At 52.9% G+C, this 24043-nt stretch overlaps 2 protein-coding genes across 4 annotated transcripts in view; one reads left to right on the top strand and one right to left on the bottom strand.

The window, feature by feature from the left end:
- Positions 1–16269, bottom strand: part of SLC26A11 (solute carrier family 26 member 11) — an 18787-nt gene extending 2518 nt beyond the window's left edge. The window contains exons 1-14 of the mRNA XM_024760865.1: positions 16204–16269; positions 14902–15116; positions 14149–14341; positions 13681–13766; positions 11404–11483; positions 10169–10311; positions 5586–5761; positions 5070–5142; positions 3332–3382; positions 2166–2226; positions 1695–1750; positions 1360–1500; positions 612–739; positions 182–281 (exon numbers count right to left, since the gene is read on the bottom strand). Coding sequence (XP_024616633.1) covers positions 182–281; positions 612–739; positions 1360–1500; positions 1695–1750; positions 2166–2226; positions 3332–3382; positions 5070–5142; positions 5586–5761; positions 10169–10311; positions 11404–11483; positions 13681–13766; positions 14149–14341; positions 14902–15114 — 1501 coding nt within the window. The 5' untranslated portion in view covers positions 15115–15116; positions 16204–16269. The remainder of the gene's footprint in view (positions 1–181; positions 282–611; positions 740–1359; positions 1501–1694; positions 1751–2165; positions 2227–3331; positions 3383–5069; positions 5143–5585; positions 5762–10168; positions 10312–11403; positions 11484–13680; positions 13767–14148; positions 14342–14901; positions 15117–16203) is intronic.
- Positions 16270–16393: 124 nt separating this feature from the next.
- SGSH (N-sulfoglucosamine sulfohydrolase) lies at positions 16394–24013 on the top strand. 3 transcript variants are annotated; one of them, XM_024760997.1, is made up of 8 exons: positions 16394–16510; positions 17657–17817; positions 19315–19420; positions 19704–19854; positions 20204–20360; positions 20726–20807; positions 21661–21864; positions 22678–24013. In XM_024760997.1, exons 1-8 carry the CDS (start codon positions 16414–16416, stop codon positions 23235–23237), a joined length of 1518 nt encoding a protein of 505 aa, XP_024616765.1. In that variant the 5' UTR covers positions 16394–16413; the 3' UTR covers positions 23238–24013. The 3 variants fall into 3 exon arrangements, with proteins under 3 accessions (XP_024616765.1, XP_024616767.1, XP_024616766.1); XM_024760999.1 differs by having other exon boundaries at positions 22929–23187; XM_024760998.1 differs by lacking the exon at positions 19315–19420 and having other exon boundaries at positions 19790–19854.
- The last annotated feature ends 30 nt before the right edge of the window (positions 24014–24043 follow it).

Here is a 24043-nt window from a genome sequence, read left to right as displayed (position 1 = left end):
GGGGGGGGGGGGGGGGGGGTGTCCACTGGACGCCACTCTTGAGACGCCCGAGACCCCCAGGACCCAAGGACGGGCAAGCTCCTTCCTGACAGCTGAGAGCAGGGTCTTGGGGTCCAGCAGGAACCCCTGCTGAGAGGGTGGCCGGGAGCTGGGGGTGACCGCAGCCCAACTGGCCACGTACTTTCCAGAGCCTGGCTCAGTAACGCCTCCCGGAGGGTTTCGATCGCAGGGAAGTGCAGGCCACTCGCCGGCTGCAGGACTAGCATCGGGCCCTCTGACACCTGGGGACAGTGTGGGGGAAGCCAGTGAGCCCTGGAGGCAAGTTCAACAGGGCAGCTCTTCCAGGCCTAGGGTGGACGGGAGGGTGCAGAGCTGGCGGGACCCCCACCTGCGCCACAGCCCCACGCGCAGCATGACAGCACTGTGGGGTTATGACCGGAAGGTCAAACCATCCGCTAGGTGAATGGTCACTTGGCAGTGCCTCAGGCCACAATCACACCAAGAGCTCAAAATGCAAGACAGTGGGGTCAAAGGGTCTGCCCATGGCATGCTTCACCCCACCGGGCCCCCTGAGGCCAGCAGGTCCCCCTCAGGGAGACCAGATGGGCTACCTGTATCTTGGGTCTGGCCACGGAGTGCAGGAGAACCAGCATAGACACCAGGGTCCCTGCCAGGATGCCATACTGGACCTCCCAGAAGCAGAGCAGGAACGTCACGCAGAGGGGCAGCAAGTCCAGCCCTGGGAGAGGGGGTCCAGCTGAGGAATGGCCCCTCCACAGCGAGCTTGGCTCCCAGCTACCCGAGCCCCCTGACAAGAGACACCTCGTGCGTGGCTTTCCTCATAATGAGTGAAGGTGTCATGGACCCCAAACAGCTCCCAAGGGACCCCCATCCGGAGACTTGGGGACTGATGCTTCTGACAGGCCATGCCAGCTCAAGGTAATGTGTCAGAGGCAAGAAATCCCTCCCTACCTGGGCGAGGGACCCTTAAGACCTGCCTGGTCGGCCTGGTCCCCTGCCCCTGGGAAGAGGTCCCAGTGGGCACTTCTCAGGGGACCAAGGAAAAAGGGATATGAGGACCAGGGAGGCACCAAGACTTCTCTTAGATGTAGAAGCCACATAAATCCCTTAACTGCTTTGAAAAACAAAAGAGAACAAAAACTTGTTACGGTAAAGGAACTGCAGGTTCTGGAGAACCTTGAGCTGCTATGACCAGTGGAGAAAGGGAGGCTATGACATGGGCCCTGGTGGTCACCCCAAAGCCCCCATCTCTCCCCCGGCTGGGCCAGCCTGGGCAGCAGCCAATGGCAGACGGAGGATCATCGATAACCATGGTGCCAACGGACAGGAGATACATACTTTTCACTCGCCAGAGCGTCCCCACGATCTTGGTGTCGAACAGGGGGACCACGGCCATGATAATGACAGCAGCCAGGGCAGACTTGGGGATGTAGTAGAAGAGTGAGGTCAGGTAGTCGAGTGACATCAGCACCAGGGCTCCTGCAGGGGCGTGGGGTGCTGTGACCTCATGGCCCTGCCGCCCCAACTCCCACCCAGCAAGGAGTCCCTGCTCTGGGGCACACAGCCAGGCACCAGAGCCGACGGCACCCATACCCTGGGCTCCCTCCACTCCTTTCCTCCTATCTCACTGCGGCGGACACGGGGAGCACAGTGTCTGTGCAATGGGTGCTCACCCGTCATCAGGCCGCCTGCTGGGGTGCACACCCCTGACTGAGCATTCACAGCAGTCCTGGAAGGCAACAGAGACCCATTAGTGGCTGTCGGGCTGGGAGAGCAGGGGAGGCGAGGAGCCACAATCCCTCCCACCTCCACTATCTTTCAGGAATTAACTCCAGCACCAAGATGCTGGGAGCATTTCCATGCATGGGGATCTTTTTAACGTTAAACTGCAGCACCGTGTATCGGGGTAAAGAAAACCAGCTAAGATGGTGAGGGAAGCAGAGCGAGCCCCCTCTTGTCTCCCCATAAACACCGTCACAGCTGACCAAGGGAGAGAGGACCAATGTGGAGAAAAGTGAAAATGGCCTCAGGACATGGGCAAGGGCCCAGGAGGGGGAACCTGGTTCTTCAAGCTGGACAAGGACCCTCTGACCTGGGCGGGGACCTCCCTGGAGACACAGGGAAGGGGGAACGTAGTCACTCACCGGCCAAAGCTGCCCGTGACCGGGTAGGAGGAGAAGAGGGAGCCCAGGATGTTCGTCAGGCCTGTGGAGAAACGGAAGGAAAAAGCTCATCCAGGACGAGAAGAAGCATAAAATAGAAAAAGGAGAGGAGGAGAAAGGAGATAAAAACCAGAAAGGAAACAGGAAGACAGAAGGTGAGAGGAACTACCCAGTGGGGCATCCTATATCTGGTTCTCTCTTCCTCTAGGAAGGTCAAACCATGATCTTTGCCAAGTGCGCCGAGATTAATTCTAGCTATAAAGCAGTTCTGACCCCAGCCTTGCCTGTGTGAAATATGCCTTTTCCCATGTATAACAGAATGAGGAATCCCTCCTGCCCAGAAAGGGGGACGGCTGAGTAAGGCAAGTGTGCAGAGACAGGCCTGAAGTGCCCAGTACGCCTGCCGGCATCCCTGCTACTCTGAGTTCCTTCAAACCCATACTTTCATGAGATGACTAGCCAAGGTGACTGGGAGAAGGTCATGGCCAGTAAGCTGCCTTCCCTGTGTGCCTCTGATTAACCTGTACTGGACGCAGCCATGCCGGGAACCTGGCTGGGACCTCAGAATGGAGGTAACTAGCCCAAGTTCATCACCATCAGCTCGTCAGCACCCACCTCACCCAGGGGCCTTCACAAAGACCACCATGGTCTCCTTGGCTCCGCAAACCCACAACTGGTCACAGGTTCAAGGCCTGCTCTAGAGACAGCTCAGGTGTCACCTGGGATGCACCGCTCCACAGTCAGGAAGCCTGGGGCCCATCTGAGTCCTCACTCATCTGCCTGCCCCTCCTGGAGGGAGGCACAGGGCGAGGCACAGGCAGCCAAGATCCCACACAATCAGCAGGCTCACCTGAGATCCTACCTGGCCACATTCCTCAGCAACCTGACCCTCGCCCTGGAAGCCCCCAGCCCAGGTGGAACATTCCAGGCGTTCCCAGGCACAGAACAGGCCACAGCCCTCAGGGTCTGGTACACAGCAGGTGCTCAGTGAGCCTCAGTCAGACACTAGATGTCGGCACCCTACTCCTAGGGATTAAACTGAACCACCTGAGATGGGAGAATGGGCCCCACTCGGGCCAGCTCTGCACCCTGCGTGTCAGCACCTCCACCACCCAGACCCCGAGAGCCACCCGCCACTGGAGTCTTACCGATGGCCAGCAGCTCCTGGTTGGCGTTAATACGGTAATTATTTTGAGAAGCTATAAAGAGAACAGACAATAAAAACACTGTCACTAGTTACATATCATCAGGAAACTGCCTATGAAATGATAGAACAGGCTACCAATTCCTCCCTACAGCATTGTCTACGTTTGTAAACAGAAGGTATAAACACAGATAAAATATATATATGTATGCAAGTGTACACACGTCTTTGTGTGTTTACAAAAAAACAAGTAGACGTAGAGCAAAATGTTAGCAGTTAATTGAGGTACTGAAGGACATTACAAGTGATTCGTTTTTTTATCCATTTCTGAACTTTCAACATCCTGTGCAACAAACATGTATTGCTTTTATAACAAGGGAAAGATGTTTTAAACTAAAAAGCTCTCTGGTGGCAAGTCAGGATGACCAGAAAGTCTCAGATGAGGCCCAGAGACAAGAGCGGGAAGATTTAGGGAGAAACTATGGAGCGGCATGAATTTTAAGACAATGGTTGGTAAACTTTCTGTAAAGGGCCAGGCTGTCAATATTTTAGGTTTTGAGGGTCACACCCTCTGTCACAACTGCTCAGCTCCCCATTATAGCACAAAGCAGCCATACAACACAAAACAAGTGAACAAGAGATCATCTTCCAATAAAACCCTACTTGTGAACTGAAATACAAATTTCATATACTTTTCATGTGTCATCAAACCCAAATCTTCTTTAGATTTTTTTTAAACATTTAAAAATGCAAAAGCCATTCGCAGGTGATGGGCAGCAGGCTGTGTTTACGAAGCCTTGATTTAAAAGCAGGACAAGCTATACAAATGAGCACAGGAAGTCAGCTGACTTCAAAAGAAAATGGAGAGTTTTCTAAGTAATAGACAAGATGAGTAAAATGTCACGTGCAGATTCCGAGATATGCCCCTCCGAATTAAAAAAAAAAAAAGGATCGGAAAAATAAAAACTGAACAAGAAAGACGTGAGCTGAACAGGTCTCAAACTGAAATGCAGCGTGGTCTTGAGCAACTGCTGGCGTTTGGAAAGGAAAACCCTTTAGAATGAACACTGGTTTATAGTCTCCTTGGAATGGTCTAAGGATCCAGATGCTGGAACTTCAAAGAAGGAAACATAATCCTGGCACAACCTGGGCTGGGCAGTGAACACAAGTTAGGTAGTCATAGTAACATACATGTCATATATCTGAATTTTAACCTTTAGAGTCAAATTAGATCCAAACAAAGGACTTAACCCTCTTACAGAACAGAAGAAACACATCATCCTCATGGACTACACAGAACAAAAGTCCAGGGACCTAAGACAGAAGCAGGGACACGTGAAAGGTCTGGCAGCCTCAGCTCAGGCACAGGGAATCAGTATTGAGCAGCAAACATATAAGTAGATTAACGCTTCCCAGCCTCTCCAGGGGTCAGGAGGGGACAGGCCAGGTGTGCTCAGACACTCGGAAAGGGCACCTTGTCAAATTTTTAGGAATTTTGCTAACAGGTTATCAAATACAGCTATTATTACCAATTAAATGAAAACTGTCAACTCAAAAAATTATATTAAAAACAAAGATAATACTTAAAAAATAATATTTTTAAAGAAGCATGTATTACTCAGATAAAAATTCAAAGTTTTAAAAATCAAAGCAGATAAAAAGCAAGCAGAAGAGCAGGCAAGCAAGGCAGGCTGGGCTCCAGGTTGAGGTGCCAGGGAGGGCATGGGTGGTGAGCATCTTACCAAAGGATTTGGCCACTGCGATACTCTCCAGGAGACCCATCAGGGGCACCACGGCCAGCCCGACCCCCATGCCCTGAGAGAGGAGAGAGGGATGGTGAGTGACCCTCTGGGGAAGGACAGAAGAGGGCTGACCAGTCAGTGACCTGATAAGGTAGGCACTGGCTCGTCCATGTCTGACAGAAGCAAACATACTTCAGCTGCAGGGCTGTGAGCTCACACTGCAAGAAACACGACACACAGCAGAACACAACAGATTCCTGCTCTGCCAGCGTCCACGATGGCAGGAACACCCCCTGGGCTCAAGGTAGAAAAATAAATGTGGTGCCCTTTGAGGTTGTGCCTAACCTGGAACTCATTCCTACCTGTCCCTGCACCAGAGATGCCCCTTCCTGAGAACAGCAGTCCTAGCTGAGTTCAGAGCTGCGCATCACTAAGCGGACGCATTAGGAGATAGAACCAGGCCCAGGGGCTGCTGCGGCCTCAGCCAAGCCGGCCTGGCTCCCTGTCTCTACCCACCTGTACCATCTCGGTGAAGGAGATCGTCCCGTTGGCAGTGGTCACTGAGAAGGGAGGGATGTGGGCATCAGGGAGCCCCTCGGGTGTCTTCCCAGTTAGAACAAAAGGCTGGTATCCAGTCACCTGGAAGGAGTATGCGACCAGGGCAGCAAAGGAGACCACCAGGGCGTTGCGAGCTAGGACAGGGGGAGAAACTGTCAGTGAAACCTGGATCATCTGGGTAACTGGGGCAAATACACCTCAGGAGGTGGAAGACCCCACCCCAGCCTGGGAAACAGCATGGATACAAGCAACCGTATGGCAGGCATGAACACATGACACCATGAAAAACGCACAATGGGGAAACAGAGGAGTGGTGACACACAGGGCCAGCACGCATATCATCTACTGGTCACCAGTGACTGCATGGTCAAAGGCAGAGCTGGAAAGACTTTGAGATCAGATCTCCCAAGGTAATGCCACTTTGAAGACGGAGAAACAGAGCAGGTTTACTCTGCTGCCTAAAACAACTAAAAACTGGACAAAATATATGGAACAACAGTGTCTGTGTATATATACCCAAATATCTCCCAAATTGACCTTCTAGAAATGAAAACCGTAACGTCTGAGGCAAAATATACACTGAATGGATTAAAGACAGATTAGATATTACAGGAAAAAGACTAGTGAAACTGAAGATGTAGCAGTAGAAACTCCTCAAAATGAAGCACACAGAAGAAAAGAAAGATTGAAAAACTGTACAAAGCATCAGTAGCTGTGTAACAATTTCAAGTAACCTAATATGTGTCAGAGTCCACAAAGAAAGACCATGGAGTGGCATGGGGAGACAGCACAAGGATTTGAAGAAACAATGACTGAGTATTTTTCCAAATTTGATAAAAACTGCAAACCTGCATAACCAAGAAGCTCAGTGAATTCCAAGGACAAGACACATGGAAAAAAAAAAAAAAAAGAAACTACAACAAGGCACATCATAATCAAATTGCCTAAAGTCAATGATAAAGAGAATTTTGTTTTTTGGCTGTGTTGGGTCTTCATTTCTGTGCGTGGGCTTTCTCTAGTTGTGGCGAGCAGGGGCCTCTCTTCATTGCAGTGCGCGGGCCTCTCACTGTCGCAGCCTCTCTTGCTGCGGAGCACAGGATCCAGACGCGCAGGCTCAGTCCCTGTCGCGCCCGGGCTTAGTTGCTCTGCAGCATGTGGGATCTTCCCAGACCAGGACTCAAACCGGTGTCCCCTGCACTGGCAGGCAGATTCTCAACCAGTGTGCCACCAGGGAAGCCCAAGAGAATGTCTTAAAAGCAGCCAGAGAAAAAGGTCATATCTAGAGGAATGAAATAAGAATGACAGCAGACTTCTTGTAGGAAACAAAGCAGGCCAGAAGACAGGAGAACAGCATTTTTAAAGTGTGGAGGAGGAAAAAAACTGTCTAGAATTCTATATCCAGCAAAGCTACCCTCCAAAAGAAAAGTAAAACATTGACTATTTTGGACCTACAAAAGTTGAAAGAATTCATCACCAACAGGCCTGCACTACAGGAAACAATATAGAAGGCTCTCCAGGCAGAAGGAAAATGATACAGATGGAGATCTGGATCTACACAAAGGAACGAAAAGCACAAGATGTATAATGTGGGAAGATACAACAAACTCTGTTCTCATTACTTGTACATCTTTAGAAGTAACTACATAGTTAAAGTGGAAACAATAATAACGACTGAGGGATTTAAAACACATGTTGAAAAAAATATATGACAACCATAGCACAAAGGCTAGAAGAGGAGAAATGGATGTATCTGGTCAAAAGGTTCTTATATCAACGTGAAGTTGGAGAGTATACTGTATTAAGATACAGATGTATACGATAAACCCTAAAGCAACCACCAAAAACAAACAAGCAAAAACAAAAACACACACAGCAGTTATAGCCAATAAGCCAATAAAGGGAATAAAAAAAGAATCATAGAAAAATACTCAATCCAAAAGATGGTAGAAAGAGAGGGAAAAGGGAACAAAGAAGAAATGAGACAATAGGAAACAAAGAGCAATATGGTAGATCTAAAGCTAGATACATCAGTCATCACATGGAATGTAAACATTACCCCACCCCCCAATGAAAAGGCAGAGATCATCAGATTGTATTAAAAAACAAAACCCGTCTATACGTTTCCTACAAAAATCACACTTTTTAAACATAAAGACACAAATAAGTTAAATAGGTTCAAAGTAAAAGGATGGGAAAACATATGCTAATACTAACCAAAAGAAATCTGGAACAACTCTACATGAAAGTAGAGTTCAGAGCAAAGAATGTTACCAGGATAAAGGGGGGTCATTTCCAGAGAAAATTATAATTCTACATATGTATGTACGTACAGCGTTTGTTCTCTGACAGTAATGGGATTACGTTAGAAATCAGTAGCAAAATACTAATTAAAAAATCCCCAAATATTTGGAAACTAATTCCTAAAAGGCTCCTCCTGGTTCAAAGGGTAAATAATCCACAATTCAAAAGAGAAGTAAAAATGGAAATTAGAAAGTATTTAGAACTAAGTGAAAATGAAAACACAACCTATCAAAATTGTGGGATGCAGCTAAAGCAGTGCTGAGTAGGAAATTTATGACCCTAATCACTATATTGGAAAAGGAAGGTCTCAGAGACCTCAGCTTCTGCCTTAAGAATTTGAAAAAGAAACCTAAATTCAAAAGCAGCCAATGCAAGGAAATAATGAAGATCAGATCAAAATCTACTAACGAGAAAACAAAAGCAAGAGAAAGATCAATGCAATCAAAAGCTGGTTCTGTGAGATAAATAAAATCGATACACCTCTAGATCAATTGATCAAGAAAATGGGCAAGTGACCTGGGAGCAAGTCCTCACTCTGCCTGCTCCTAGCTATGTGACCTTGAGAAGTCTTATTTGGTTTGTCTGTTTTACCTTTCAGAGCCTCATTTTCCTCACTGGCAACACAGGGAAAATAATATCCCATCCTCAAGGCTGCTATGAGAATCAAAAGAAGTGATGTTTGTAAAATGCTTTATAAGCCATCCATCACTGTATGTCAGATTACAGCTCATTCAATTTCTGCAAGTCTCTACTTTTTCATTTGCAAAAGGGGAGAAATTACAACTGTTCCACCTACCCCACAAGAGTGTTCTGGGGCTAAACAAATTCTCTACAAATTGCTAAACAAACACAAGGTACTACTATAGGTTAACCTGTCCTCACTCAGCTAAAATACAAGCTGAAACGATGACTTTTTAATAAACGTAGTTGGGAGCTCAGTAACTAGTTTCCTAAGGACACACCACATATCCTGGAGAGAAAGAAGACAGCAGTCCCTGAGAAGCCTACAGGGTTTTGGAGCAGCACTTCTCAGACCTCAGTGTGCCTACAAGTCACCTGACAAGCATGTTAACGTGCAGATTCCGCGTCAGAGGTCTGGGTGGGCCTGAGAACCTGCATTTCCAACAAGCTCCCAGGGGATGCCTGTGCTGCTGGTCAGAGGCCACACTTCGAGTGTTAAGTTTTAGGCAACAGAGCCTGTTTTCCCTATTTTACAGATGACTATACTAAAGCTCATAAAATTTTGACAAGTGACTCACGCAAGTGCCAGGTAAGTGGCTAAACTAGGACTTGAAACCAGTAGTTTCACCACAAACCCAGTGCTCTTCCACCCTCCCAAGTGCTCAGCATTTACCCATGGCCTCTCGGCTGCAGAATGGCATCTGGTGAGTGACTCTTGGGACTGGGGACCAGCCGGAGAAGCTGGAAGTGACTCAAGGGCTGAAATCTCGTCACCCCCTCCCTCCCACAACTGGCTGGATTTCATGGCCGCGGAGGAGTAGGGCCAAGCGGGATGATTTCCATTCCCCTCAGCTCTGGGAAGGCCCACTAGATATCAATGCTTCCTTGCTTTGCTGTACCTGCCATTCTCTCTCTGTGTCACCTACTGGCAGCTCAGTGGAGAGATGTCCATCCCCACCGCCACCCCAAGATGGCCCTTCAACCAGCCAATGGTTCCACTAACTCTCCTCATCTTGCCGCCTTTTACTTCAGCCTTTCTTTACAGATCCTCTGGTTAACTGCAACTCAACCTGCTGATTCCAGGCCTGAAGCAAAATGTTTACCCTTTGCAGCTGCACAATTAAAACAGGACCAGTCTGTCTCAGTGGAACTTGTTTTCTCCCCCAGAGACCTGCCAGAGTTTCTCAACCTTAGCACTGCTGACACCTTGGGCCAGATCAGTTTTTTGCCGTGGGAGGCTGTACATTGCAGGATGTTTAGTAAAATCCCTGGCCTCCACCCATCAGAAGTCAGAAACAGTCTTGCCCAGTAGTGTCAACCAAGAATGTCTCTGAACATTGCCAAATGTCCCCCGGGGGCGGGAGGGAGCAAAATCATCCCTAGCTGAGAACTTCTGCTGTTAAACAGAGTTCTCAGCCCTGGATGCATATCAGAACCACTTAGCGAGTGACGTGAAGCTCTCTAGGGGTGGAATTCGGGTTCCTGGGGTGACTACAATGTGAGACCAGGTTGTGCAGGACAAATCTGGAAATGGTCCCTCAGCCAGAAGGCCCCCTCACCTGTGGTGGCAGTCCAAACCAACCCATGGCTGAGCCGCACGCCAGTGGGCATCTCGGGATGGACGGGAGGCACGTGGTCCCGCATCAGCTTTAGCACGAGAAGCAGCACCATGCAGACCAGTCCCAGCACTGCATCGCCCACCCTGCAGACAGACACCAGTCACCACGCAAACCTGCTGAGAGCACAGGCCTTCTGGCCTTTGGTTGCTGCTTCTGCTGGAAAACTTTCTCTCTCGAATGCTCTTTTTGTTTTTTCCTAAGTAACCTCTGTCCCTGTTCCATTTCAAAACTTTATTCGAAACTTAGTAAGTACACAGGCCCTGGGAGCTGAAGCCCAGATCACAGTGGTAGCCATAGGCACGCTACCAACTCACGTTTTTAGTCACATAGCTCTCTGGGCTACACGTGTCTCGTCAGTTCCGGGAGATTCACTCCTGACTGCCTATGACGCTCTCTGACCGGTCCATCTCCATCTCCACTGCCCCCCATGTGGCTGACCCCAACCAGGTGCATCTTATGGGCCAGGAAACCTCAGCAGCAGATCAGAAGGGGAGGAGAGGATGGTCACAGGGTCTCCTCCACTCCCTTCAGGAAGCTCCCCGTACAGCCCCCCGCCCAGGTCACTTCTTCCTCTTGCCCCTCCAGCCAGAGAGGTGTTCTGGCCTCCAGCTGGGCTCATGGAGCTGCATCTCCTATTTGTCCCTTTAACCTGCTTGCTCTCTGAGAGAAACCCCTCCATCTGAGTGATGTGCTTGCTGTAGGAACTCTCTCCACCTGACACCCGTCTCCTGGCATCTGCATGTCTGTTGGCCTCTGCCTTCCCTTGCCCTGTGGTTCTCTTGCTCACTGAACTATGAACTCCTTGAACGAGAGACCACCTGCCCTTCCTTCATATGGTCTCTTCTCACTTTGACCACAGGAGAAAGCCCTGCATGGGGTCACGCTGACTGGCGCACTGGACTGACCAGAGCAGAGCTTCTCAAGCTTCAATGTGCCACGTGGGCCTCTTGTTAAGCCGACTGAGTCAGCAGGTCTGGGCCAGCCAGACTGTGCTTCTAACCAGCTCCCAGGTGATGCCAACGGTGCTGCTCACGGGACCCCTGTTTGAGCAGCAAGATCCCAGAGGATTGGAATAAATGCCACCTGGGAGTGGAAATGGGGAGGGAACTGGGAGAGGGATCTAGAAGGAAGAACTTACTTATGGGGGCGGGGGGAGAAACACAGCCAACCAGTACCTGGTCTCTCCGATGTTGTGGAAAGTGTAATACACTTGCAGAAAAAACTGCCTGGAGATGTGCTGCAGTCCCAGCAGGTTCTGTCAAACAAGAGCTTCTGATTAGACAGCCTTCTGCGATATAAGGCCTGAAACCCAACCCTTGCAGCATCTCAATACTGTTCCAAACCTGGAACCCCCTACCCCTCCAAGGGCCCTTCCTGGGGGAAAACATCTCCCGGCTCTCCCGGGCCTACCTGTCCATTCCCAAAGTCCCCAAAGGGAGGAGATCAAAGTTATCCCTCTCTGGGGGAAGTGGGAGCGCTGACGGTATTTCACAAAGTTCCGGTTGTCGCAAGTCGTTGCAAATTACTTTCCTATCTGAGGAAAATCTGTCCGAGCGACCTCAAACCAAGGAGACTGGTTCAACTGCCCCCTGGCCCGGGGCCCGGCCCACCCCCTCAGGCCCGGCTGCCATCTGTTCGCGGCCCCGTCCATCACTCAGAGGCCCGCCCTTCACAGCACAGACCCCACCGCCATTGGCTCGAGGCCGCGTCCGTCACTTGGAGGCCCGCCCATCGGGGACCGCCCCGTCAGAAGCGAAAGTCTCGCCATGAGACTGGCAGACCTGCACGGGCGGGGGTCGGGGGGGCGCCGAAGTCCTCCAGGGAGGAGCGCTGAGGGGACCCCGCCAGGTCGGGGGTTCTCAGGTGGGAGAAGGGGCGCCACTCTGTACTTTAGTTCTTTATCTGGTTGGGATCAGAAGGGGAGGTCGAGGCCCAGACTCGCAAGGCAATCAGGCTCCAAGGACCCCAAAACCCACTGTGTACACAGCCCCCGAAGGGGAAGGGCAGACACGGACAGCGGCTTCTGTCCTGGGCAGGGACTCCTGCGTGGGCAGGTCAAGAGGACCCCCACCCCAAGCCTAGAGGCTCTCAGATGACTGTCATGACCTAGTCAAGGTTTTGAAGACAGAGACCTAGGCGTGCCAAATACGAGTGCATAAAGAAGCTACCCTCTCACTGTGTTATGAAAAAAGAACATTCTTGACACTAAAAATGAAAGCTAATGTTTCCAGAATAAAGGACAGAGCATCCCACGAAATAGCACTTGCCAAGCTTACCCTGACATATGTGTGTACATAATCTATAGTTCGAATTACGCACATCGTTCTAGGCTGCTTCCTCCTCTGTAAGTGGAGATAGTAATGCCTACCTCCCAGAGGACTTCTGAGATCTAAACATAGGGAGAACTTAACCCAGCACCCAGTGACGTGTCAACTACTTTATTCTCTCTCACATGTACCCTCTTGGGCTTCACGTTCTTACTTTCTCATTTGGCCTCCATCCGCGAAGACTGTCACGGACTAGAGTGAAGCAGAGCCTGACTGTGGGAACCACACCATGGAGAGGCGTGTGTATATGTGTGTGTGTGTGTGTGTGTGTGTGTCCCTCAATCTGTACGATTCAGCTCAGTTTCATTCTGCACACCCAAGCACAGCTCCAGGCGGCCACGTTGGAAGTAAAACAGTGCCTGCCTTCCAGGTACACAGAACCCAATGGAAGGAGAGTAAATGATATCCTCAGATAACCAATGATCACTGATTCCAATACTTCTCATTTGTGTTTAAACAGAAACATAAAAAAGCACGATATTTGAAAAACATTAAACAAAAAATTGGAAAAGAAAGACATAAAAGTGAAATCACCTAGCTAAATTAGCTTGGGGAGCAATTTGCTTGTCGGAATTTTGGCAGTACACTCGTGACTTGTAAAGGCCCAATGGTTCAATACGCAGTAGGGGCAGGACTCTGTGAGGTGAACCAAGCACTCAGGCATGAAAACTCCAGCAAGAGCGGGGACTGTCATTACTGGTCCCCCAAATTACCTGTTGTAGAACTTGGCCATCACTCAATTTCTCCCCCAAAGGATGATTTTATTTTACTTATTTATTTATTTATTTATTGTGGTACACGGGCCTCTCACTGTTGTGGCCTCTCCCGTTGCGGAGCATAGGCTCCAGACGCGCAGGCTCAGCGGCCATGGCTCACGGGCCTAGCCGCTCTGCGGCATGTGGGATCTTCCTGGACCGGGGCACGAACCCGTGTCCCCTGCATCGGCAGGCGGACTCTCAACTACTGCGCCACCAGGAAAGCCCAAGGATGATTTTATTAATGGAGACTCATGCCAGCACGACAGGCTCTGAGCCCCAAAATAGCAAGAGTTTGACCCACACATATCAGGACCTGGCCTTGGCCCTGCTAGCCAGCAGATCCCCCAGGACCAACTAGGGTGCCTACCTTAATCTGCCCGAAGCCGATGATGATGGCGGCAGCCGAGGTGAAACCTTTAATGACGGGACAGGAGATGAAGTCCAGCAGGAACCCTGGACAGCCAAGAGGGAACACCAAGCTGGTCCCAGCCCCACTGGGTCAGTGTGGGCTGGGAGAGGTGGTATGGGTGGGACTGGGTCTAAAGACTAGTGGCATACCCTGTTTGGGCTGGTTTGGAGAGCAGGAAAGAGACTAGGGACTGAGGCCCTGGGCACTTCTCCAAGTGTCCTGGGCTCTGAGCACAGTAGAGAGCTGAGAGCCACCCTTCTTGACACACACAGATACACAGACACACAGACACACACGGATAGCCCTTGGAATGCAAAGAAAGAAATGCTGAAGGCAAGGCATCCCCAGAAGGAGGTGCCTTGGTACCCCAGAAAGAGCACAGCTGCAACCCCCCGTCCCCATGACAGGAAGGTCTGAGTGTCTTACCCAAGCGCAGGAACCCCATGCCTAATTGGATGCAGCCCGACAGAAAGGCCAGCAGCACAGCATAGGCAGGCTCACGGAAGGTGTAGAAGGAGACCAGGAGGGACATGATGGCCGTGGGGCCCAGAGTCACATCTCGGGAGGTACCCAGAAAAAAATATACGAAGCACCCCATGAAGGCAGAGTAGAGGCCGTACTGTTGGGCAGAGAGAGCAATGAATATCCAGGAGGCACACGGCACCCACACAGGATCCCTGGTGTACCTGGTTAAGCACAAGGATCTGTGTGGTCCATTGTGTATTCTGGGCACAGCAGCACATACAGACAGGGTGAACTGATCACCCTGTTACCCAAGGTTGTGGACCTACAGTGACTACAGGGCCTCTTTCCTACCCACACCCAACTGGGGCCTCATGTCCTTACGTCTGAGCCTGTGATTCTGAGAAAGCATTCTTAAAGCCAGAGTGAGTCATCCCACTGGCCCCATCAGGCAATCCAGAACTAGCTTGGTGCCTGTGTGTGACAAGCATGACAAGACAGGTTACAGGAGCACACGTCTGCCCAAAGGCAGTCACATGTTCTAGGTTGTAAACTAAGGCTTCTTGGGCCCCATGGGACTGGAGCCCAGAGTGCCCCCTTGTCTGGAGGGAATACTATGCATGCATTTCTACTCTGCTCCTGGGTGAGCACTAAGGCCTGGAGTGGGGTCAGGCTAAGGGGAAGGGATGTGGTGGGCAGCAAGAGCACACATCTCACCTGGGGAGGGAGTCCAGCCACCTCAGCATAGGCCAGCGCCTGGGGAATGACTGTGAGCCCGACTGAGATCCCAGCGATGAAGTCCATCTTCAGCGCGTGCCAGGTGTAGTCAGGCAGCCAGGCCAGGAAAGGCAGCCTCTTCTGCATGGTCGCAGTGGACCAGCAGCAGGACATCGGGGCAAAGCCCTTGGGCGGCTTCATAGTAGATGACATGTCTAGGAAGAGTGGGGCGGGGCACGAGGGGACACAGACCAGCAGTCAGGGCCTGGGCTTCAGAAAACCCAGCAATAGGGTGAGAGTGAGGGTGAGGTCCAGAAACATCAGGAGATGCGCAATCAGTCTCCTCTCACCCAGGGGGGTGGAGCTAGATGCGTTAAATCTCCCCTCACCTTGCTGATCTGAGTCAGGAAGCCAACAGCCTGTGCAGAGAAGGCGTCAACCAAAGATGGAGTGCCCCCAGCCACCGACTGCTCTCCCTTAACCCCACCTGCCCAGACCCTTAGGTGCCTTCTCTTCCATCGACTCTGGCCAGTAAAAATAAATGATTTCTCACTGAGGAGTTCAAACACTAATCACTAATTAGACTCAAGGTTTCTCCTCCCAGGAGAATTTGTTTCCTTTTTTATTCCCCCCCCACACACCAGGAAATTTAACGGGGAGCAGTGCAGAGAAAAGCAGGCCCACGGAGATACCCACATGCAGCTGGCGATGAGTGGGTGGGGTGACTGGAGGCCCTGAGGTTTTCCAAGTGCGCAGCATAGCAGGCTCCACCCACTACGGCAGACTGCAGCGCTGCGGTGGAGGGAGGGCTCCCATCCTGAAGCTGCGCATCACCCCAACCCCCACCTGTGGCGTCTACATCCTTAGAGGAGCCTTAGGTATTCTAGTTTGTTCTGAAAGAACGTCAGAGGCTCCCCCCGGTAATTCACGGCGCGCATCCTCTAGGGTCCTGGTGCTCCTGGCGCGCAGAGCCCGTCCCAAACCACCCCCAGCCCCGGTGGGGCCGCTCTGGACAGAACCGGCCCCCCACCCCCGAAGCCGCTTGCCCCAGACACTGGGGTCTAAGGGGGTGACCCACACCGTCTGCCGGTCCGTGGCCTGCCGGCCCCAGCAAGGCGGAGGATGGCGGGGACCTGGGTGGGGATGAGGTGGGTGGGGAGCGGGGTCCCCGCGGGACGCGCCCGTACCCTCGGACCACTTGCCGCCCCCCCCCACGTCGGCCGCCCACCAGTGACCCCGGTCAGTGCCCTGGCAACTCGAACGCCCGGCCCCGGGCCCCGCCGCCGTCAGCCAGGCACTCACCGGACGCCACAGCTCGGGGTCTCCCGTCGTCTCCGCAGCAGCTCTGCAGATGTCTCCCGTCGTCTCCGCAGCAGCTCTGCAGAGACAGCAGAGGTTGGGGGAGCGGGAGCCGGAGCCGGGGCGGGTCCTGATGTACACGTGACCGAGGGTGGGGGCGGGAGGGCTGATGCTCATGTGACCGCGGGGCGGCGCCTGGCTAGAACCGCCGCTATGCGCTGCTCCGGGCCGGCCTGCTGGGTGTTGCTCCTCTTAGTGGGGCTCTGCTTTGTGCACCGGGCGCGCCCCCGAAACGTGCTGCTGATCCTTGGTAAGTTCCGACCCGCCGGGACCCCGGGCACCGCCCTCCACGGCCGCCGGTTGTCGACCCCAGAAGAGGCCAGCGCTAACCCTCCGTGCCCTGAAGACCCCATTGCCGTTCATTCCCCGACTCTTCTTTTTGCTGGCCCCAGACTCTTCGTGGTCGGCTCCTTGGAGAGGCAAGCAGAGGCGGCCCTGTCCACTGCAGGGTCTGGAGGGGTCGGCCCCAGCATTCACACCCCATTCCTGCCCCCGGTTCTGACCCTGTAGCCCGAACCGTGACCAGAGCAGCCAGGGCTAAGCCTGCGGTCCCCACCCACCTCAGGGCGCTGGGCGGCTTTCCACAGATCGCAGAGGGGATGCCAGAAGAGGGGCTGGTGCCCAAGTCCTCAGAGACCAGCAGGGTGCCCTGGATTTCTCATCTTCTCCCCAGCAGTGATAACCCCGTTTCCCTTCCCTTTTCAGACCCCAGAGCGCTGTGGCTCTACCCTCTTTCTCCTGGCTGAAGGGAGCAGCCCCCACTCACCCACCCGCCTTCTCCCCCGGCCCTGCCCGCCTCCGTGAAACCCCAAGTTCCTCTAGTGCCCTGTTGTTCACGAGACTTTCTGCTTGGGTAACCAGAGCCCAGCTATCACAAGGCAACCTGATGCTTTCCTCTTTTGAGGTCTGGCTGTCGGCCAGGGCCACTGTTTCTGATTAACTTTGTGGTCTGGGGCAGGTCCTTCAGCTAATTGTAACTTAAACAGCACCCTACAGAGCGGCTCCCTTCAACTCCTCCTATCTCAGGGGCATTGGCGGAGAACCAGCACGTGGATCCACATCCTCAGGCATGTCTGCAGAGCCCAGGACTGCCGAATCATGCCTGCTTGGATCTCATGCTCCCCTCAGTTTTAGGCCTGCCTACTACCATGTTCACCCAGTTTTCATACATGCCTGGTGGCATTCCCACTCAAGTAACAAGCCTGCTGAATATCATGCCCCCTTGGGTCATTCCCACTTGGGAATCATACCTGCCTTATATCAAGTCTACAGAGGTATCATACCCGCCTGGGCATCACTGCCAGGCCACTGCAGCAGGACCCAGGTCTCTCACTCCCACATGCTGCTCTTTCTGAGCCCAGGCCATCAGGTCCTCTATGTCTCCCTCCTTCCTCAGCGGATGACGGAGGCTTTGAGAGTGGTGCCTACAACAACAGTGCCATCACCACCCCTCACCTGGATGCCTTGGCCCGCCGGAGCCTTGTCTTCCGCAATGCCTTCACCTCCGTGAGCAGCTGCTCTCCCAGCCGGGCCAGCCTCCTCACTGGCCTGCCCCAGGTGAGGGCAGCAGGGGTTCAGGAGGAGGGAGAGCCCCCAGGGCCTCTGCTGCTGGGAACCCCTCCCTGGTCTCCCTGGGGATGTGCCCACCTTCCCTCCCCCACCCCCAGCCAAATGGTCCAAGTGCAGCCCTGCTCCACCACTGTGTGACTGTGAGCAAATCACTTATCTCTGTGTGCCTCAATTTCCTCACCTGAAAGATGGGGTGATAGTAATACCTCACTCCTGGGATTACTATAGGATTGGCCAAGTTAACTCTCTATATGTAAAGCTCACAGCAAGGTGCCTGGCAGGTACTTGCCCAGCCCAGTATTAACTCTTTTCATGATATTGTCCCAGGAGCTTTTGTGACAATAGAAGCTGCCATTTAAGGCACTTACTCTACTGTGCTGAGGTAAATGTAATGAAAGATTTACCATTTTAATTATTTTAAGGCTGCAGTTCAGTGGCATTACGTACACTCACCTTGTTGTGCAACCATCACCACCATCCGTCTCCAGGACTTCTTCATCACCCCAAACTGAAACTCTGTCCCCATTAAACACTAGCTCCCTGATCCCACTGCTCCGCCAGCCCCTGGCAACCACCATTCAACTTTCTGTCTCCGTGAATTTGGTTACTCTGAGTACATCACATAAGTGGAATCATATAGTGTTTGCTTTTTTGCGGCTGGCTGGTTTCACTGAGCATAATGTCCCCAAGCTTCACCCGAGCACGTCAGTACCTCACTACTTTTCAAGACTGAATAATGTTCCATTGTGTGGATAGAGCGTATTTTGTTTATCTATTTCTCTATTAGTGGACACTTGGGTTTCTTCCACCTTTGGTTGTTGGAATAATGCTGCTGTGAACCTGGGTGTACATGGGCACTTACTCCTGATGTATTATCTCACAGCGTTATTTTATGCGGGGGATGCTCTGTACATCCCTTTCTGAGAGCCTGAGGCTGTGAGTAGGAGGCCTACATAAAGAGCAGTCTGTGGCCTGTACACAGAAGCTTCCTGTAAGGTTAATCAGGCAGCTGTAGGCTACTCTCACCTCTGGGCAGTGAGCCACAGGAATAAGGACAGGGTTTTTCCTTCTTACATCTCTCTAGCCTGTTTGAGTTTGCAACACGTACAACAATTTTTTTTACACTCTAAAAACGTCAGCTAATAAAAAGAGGCCTGTTGGTGTGGTTTTCACTCTACGATGTGTGCTCTTGATAGAAAAATTGAGAAGTACAGATACACAAAAAGAAGAAAATAAAAGCCACCCCTAATTTTAGTGTACATTCTCCCAGTCTATTGTATTTCCTGCTGTCGTCCCATGGTAGGGACCTGTGGGCCTGTTGGGCGGGGAGTGAGAGATGGAGAAAACCTCTCTGAGGACTCTAAATCAGGGGCCTACAAAGGGCCAGGCTGGTGAGCCTGGGAGAGCAGAAGCATTGCGGGTGGGGTGGGGGACAGGACCCTGGCTGCCAGGAGGTGCCCAGCCTCACAGCATCTTTGCTGGCAGCATCAGAACGGAATGTATGGCCTGCACCAGGATGTCCACCACTTCAACTCCTTCGACCGGGTGCAGAGCCTGCCTTTGCTGTTGGGCCGAGCTGGTGTTCTCACAGGTGAGGGGCTTCGTGTAGCCACAGGGGCAGGACAGCAACTTACCTCCCTGCCCCAGAGGGGCAAGGCCTTGTCCTGAGCCACCATGGGCCCTGTGTTGCCTGCTCTGAGCACTTGACCCCAAGGAATCTGGGCCTTCTGGCTGGGCCATGGGCACATGAGAACAAGGGCCCGGCTGCCCTCCTGGAGGCCACAGCAAGACACAGGGCCTGGGGAGCGGAGAAGGGGGCAGAGGGGAGTGGGAGACCGAAGGGGCTCTGGACAGGCCTATCTCCCCGACTCCAGGCATCATTGGGAAGAAGCACGTGGGGCCGGAGACGGTGTACCCGTTTGATTTTGCGTACACAGAGGAGAATGGCTCTGTCCTCCAGGTGGGGCGGAACATCACTAGAATGAAACTGCTGGTCCGGAAATTCCTGCAGACTCGGGACAACAGGTGTGAGGAGGGTCCCTCCCCCTTACTGCCCTCACACAGCCAGACCTCTGGACAGTTAACACTGGATGCAGATCCCAGAGTCTTTGGTTGGGATTCTTGGAGTCTCCAGACAGCTGGGGTGTGGGTGGAGGAGAAGGTTCCAGATGCTCAAGTTGATCTGGTCAGAAGAAGAGGGGACATGGGGACACTGAGGCAGTGTGGATCACAGGGAGGCTCTCAGTTGTAGGGGAGTAGGCAAAGCTGAGGGGTGTTCCTTCCCAAAGGATGAGGCTCCCCAGGGTAGAAGCCAGGTGGTGGGTCAGCCATCTGACCTTGACCTCAACGCTTAAGCCTGTCTCTCCATCTGCAGGCCTTTCTTCCTCTATGTCGCCTTCCATGACCCCCACCGCTGCGGGCACTCCCAGCCACAGTACGGGGCCTTCTGTGAGAAGTTTGGCAATGGAGAGAGTGGCATGGGGCAGATCCCAGACTGGACCCCGCAGACCTACAACCCGAAGGATGTGCAGGTAGGAGGACCTCTCACCACGTTTCCGAGAACTACCTTTCTTCCTCCACCCTGTAAATATGGGGACCTGTGCCCCGCTCATGGGTTGGCAGCCCTGGCCCCAGGTGTGTAAGAAGAAACCCTCTGACTCACTGGAGCCAGGTCCCCATCCGTGGGGTGGCAGAGAGAAGCATAAAGACATGGAATGATGTACCCAGAAGCGTGGGTGTTCTGGGATAATCCATTCAGGAAGAGAGATGATTTGGGGCCCTGGGAGGAAGGCTGGCACCTGTATCTCCCACCCTAATTCAAGCGCTGGCCACTTTGCCCCCTCCACCCAACCCATCTGTTCTAACCTTGACTTTCCACCCACCTGCCCCATCCCAGGTGCCTTACTTCGTCCCTGATACACCGGCTGCCCGAGCTGATTTGGCCGCTCAGTACACCACCATCAGCCGCATGGACCAAGGTGGGTTCAAGGAGCCCAGGTGGTGGGATAGGGCACAGCTTGGGCCTCCATCTTGAGCTAGAGCCAGAAATCCCAGTGCCGCAGGGCCATGTCCCCTCTAGGGGAGAGTCCTTCCCGCCTCTTCCAGCTAATGGTGGCTGCAAGTGTTTCTTGGCTTGTGCAGCATTACTCCAGTCTCTGCCTCTGTTGTCACGTGAGCTCCTTCCCTGTGTTTTCTCTTTAGTCTGTGGCCCTCCTCTTCATTTAAAGACACCTGTCATTCGATTTAAGGACCACCTAGGTATGTCAGGATGATCTCATCTCAAGATCCTTGACTTAATTGTATCTGCAAAGGCCCTCTTTCCAAATAACGTTACATTCACAGGTTCTGTGTGGACATATCTTTTAGGGGAACCACCATTCAACCCAGTCTGGGAGGTTGGTGCCTTTATCGTTTCCCTGTTGGTACCATTAGTTCATGGGGACTTGGGAAGGGGGTGGGTGTAGAGAGAATCCTATCTTCTGGCCCCACCCAAGACCATCCTTATTACCTCCACGGGGAGATTCCAGGAAACACAGAAACCACTGCATGGCAGGTAGCAGCTGCATAGGGGTGACACGGAAGTGCCAAGGTTGGCCAGTGTCCTGGAGGGGTGCACTCAGGTGGAGGCCGTGCAAGTCCTGCTCCAGGACAGGGCCCAGGGCAGAGTGCTGGGCGGGAGGCCTGGCTGGTGGCAAGGAGGGCCGGGGTGATTGAAGGAAAAGACGGTGCAGGGTTCAGCAGCCGGATGAAGAAATGCTTTAGTGCACACGCATTCCCACAACTGCACATCTGCATGCGGCTGAGCTTTGCTATCCCCTCCACACCCTGCAGGGATTGGACTCGTGCTCCAGGAGCTGCGTGGAGCGGGTGTCCTGAATGACACCCTGGTGATCTTCACATCCGACAATGGTATCCCCTTCCCCAGCGGCAGGACCAACCTCTACTGGCCGGGCACTGCTGAACCCATGCTGGTGTCATCCCCAGAGCACCCAAAACGCTGGGGCCAGGTCAGCGAGGCCTACGTGAGCCTCCTAGGTATGACTCTGCATTCCATGCAGCAGGGGTCGAGGAGGGGGGATGGGGGAGGAAGAGGACATTTAGCGGGACCACCACGACCAGACGTAGCTCCTCACCCACTACCTTATGCGGTTGCCACATCACCTCAGTGAGGAAGGGATGATCAGCCTCATTCTACAGATGCAGAAATGAGGCTCAGAGACATGAAGTTAGGAGCCCAAAGTCACACAGCTTGTAAGCACCAAGCTTGGATTCCAGTTTGGGTCTCACTGACTTCAAGCCAGTCATTTTTCCACTGGCCCACTGGTGAGCATCAATCACCTGGAGCACTTGCTAGTATCCAAATATCCCACCCCAGAGTGTCTGATTCAGTAGGTCTGGGGTGATGCCCAAAAATTTGCATTTCTGACAAATTCCCAGGTGATAATTGATGCCCCTTGACCCCACGTTGAGGGGTCAGGGCAGCAGCATGCTTGGGCCCCTGTGGGCTCAGGGCTCACATCTCCCTTTGGCCCCAAGGTCAGAAAGCATTCTGGCCACAGCACAGAACAGGAATAGGCCCCTGTGTGGGGGCCTCCTCGCTGGTCTGAAGGATTTTAGAAGGATCCTGGGTATCACCAAGTTGGGGGCTCTTGTCATGGCATTGAAAGCATGACGGCCCAGAGGGTGACGCAGCAGTGACGGGTTGGCCTGTAGCAGCTTTTTCCTGTTGGTGATTTGATGTGCAAGGTGGCCCACCAGCTTCCAGAGTGGCCTGGATTCAGCCCTTCCACGGGGGTGGGTCTGGTGCCCTGGAGGGCCCGCCCTACTGAGATGTCATCTCCTTTCCAGATCTCACGCCCACCATCTTGGATTGGTTCTCTATCCCCTACCCCAGCTATGCCATCTTTGGCTCAAAGACTGTCCAGCTCACTGGGCGGTCCCTCCTCCCGGCGCTGGAGGCGGAGCCTCTTTGGACCACAGTTTTTGGCAGCCAGAGCCACCATGAGGTCACCATGTCCTACCCCATGCGCTCCGTGCACCACCAGAGCTTCCACCTTGTGCACAACCTCCACTTCAAGATGCCCTTTCCCATTGACCAGGACTTCTACGTCTCGCCAACCTTCCAGGACCTCCTGAATCGCACCACAGCCGGCCGGCCCACGGGCTGGTACAAGGACCTGCATCACTACTACTACCGGGAACGCTGGGAGCTCTTTGACAGGAGCCAGGACCCCCACGAGACCCAGAACCTGGCCACTGACCCCCGCTATGCCCAGGTTCTGGAACTGCTTCAGACCCAACTGGTCAAGTGGCAGTGGGAGACCCACGACCCCTGGGTATGTGCTCCCAATGGGGTGCTAGAGGAGAAGCTCTCTCCCCAGTGCAGGCCACTCCACAATGAACTGTGAGGCCCTCCCCACCCCCACAGTGGGGGACCGCTGTCCTGTGTCTGAGCTGTGTCCTGGCACAGGAATTCCCTGGGGGGTCCCCAGGATGGTGCAGGGTCCCCAACCTGTGACAAGGTGAAGGTGGTCTGGGGAACAGCAGGAAGAAGGGTCTGGGACATGGGGCTTCAGTCCCTCTTGGTTCTCTGGAACCCACAGACGTTCTTGTGCCCTTCACCTGAGAGGAGATGGGATTCTGTGTGCCATGAGGGTGGTGGGTGAGTGCAAACTGCACTCAATGAGGGGACAGTGTCTGTTTGTCAGTCCTGGTCTGGAGGGAGCCTTTGAAGGAAACCTGGGCTTGTCTTCTTCCTTCACTTTGTTCACAGTCAGGCTCCCGAGCCCCGGGCTGGGTTTCCATGAGACCACTGATTCTTGGCAGGCTCTCTAAGTGACGAGTTTCATCCTGGGGTCTGTATGGGCAGAGCTTGCCCTTCTTTTTGAGAGTGTCCAAGGATGAAGATGTCTCTGCTCAAGGCCTGAAACCGCCCCATCCTCTGGTTGGGTGAATTCTGTTTGGGTGAACACAAGTCTGTAGCACAGACAGTACTCATGGAATGCTCCAGACCTGCCCTGCCTCCGCCTGCCTGGAAAACCCAGAAAGGGGGCATTCTCCTCAAGTGGATGGGCTCCCATCACCCTTCCCACCCCCATCAACTCCATCCTGGAGGACATGGTGGGGAAGCCACAGGCCAGAGCATTGTAAAAGCTTTTTATTTTAGTAAAATATACAAAGTTCATTTTCTGGATTTGTTTATGACATGGGCCAT

Source organism: Neophocaena asiaeorientalis, unplaced genomic scaffold (assembly GCF_003031525.2).
Source record: "Neophocaena asiaeorientalis asiaeorientalis breed wild unplaced genomic scaffold, Neophocaena_asiaeorientalis_V1.1 scaffold30, whole genome shotgun sequence".
Classification (NCBI taxonomy): Eukaryota; Metazoa; Chordata; class Mammalia; order Artiodactyla; family Phocoenidae; genus Neophocaena; species Neophocaena asiaeorientalis.
Note: the sequence above shows the minus strand (reverse complement) of the source record. Positions and strands in the feature narration are given on the sequence as shown.

Coding starts and splice junctions, on each gene's coding strand:
- SGSH (XM_024760997.1), top strand. CDS start 16,414: ATGCGCTGCTCCGGGCCGGCCTGCTGGGTGTTGCTCCTCTTAGTGGGG. Junction 19,855..20,203: donor CTGCAGACTCGGGACAACAG/GTGTGAGGAGGG, acceptor CTCCATCTGCAG/GCCTTTCTTCCTCTATGTCG. Junction 20,808..21,660: donor CATCAGCCGCATGGACCAAG/GTGGGTTCAAGG, acceptor CACACCCTGCAG/GGATTGGACTCGTGCTCCAG.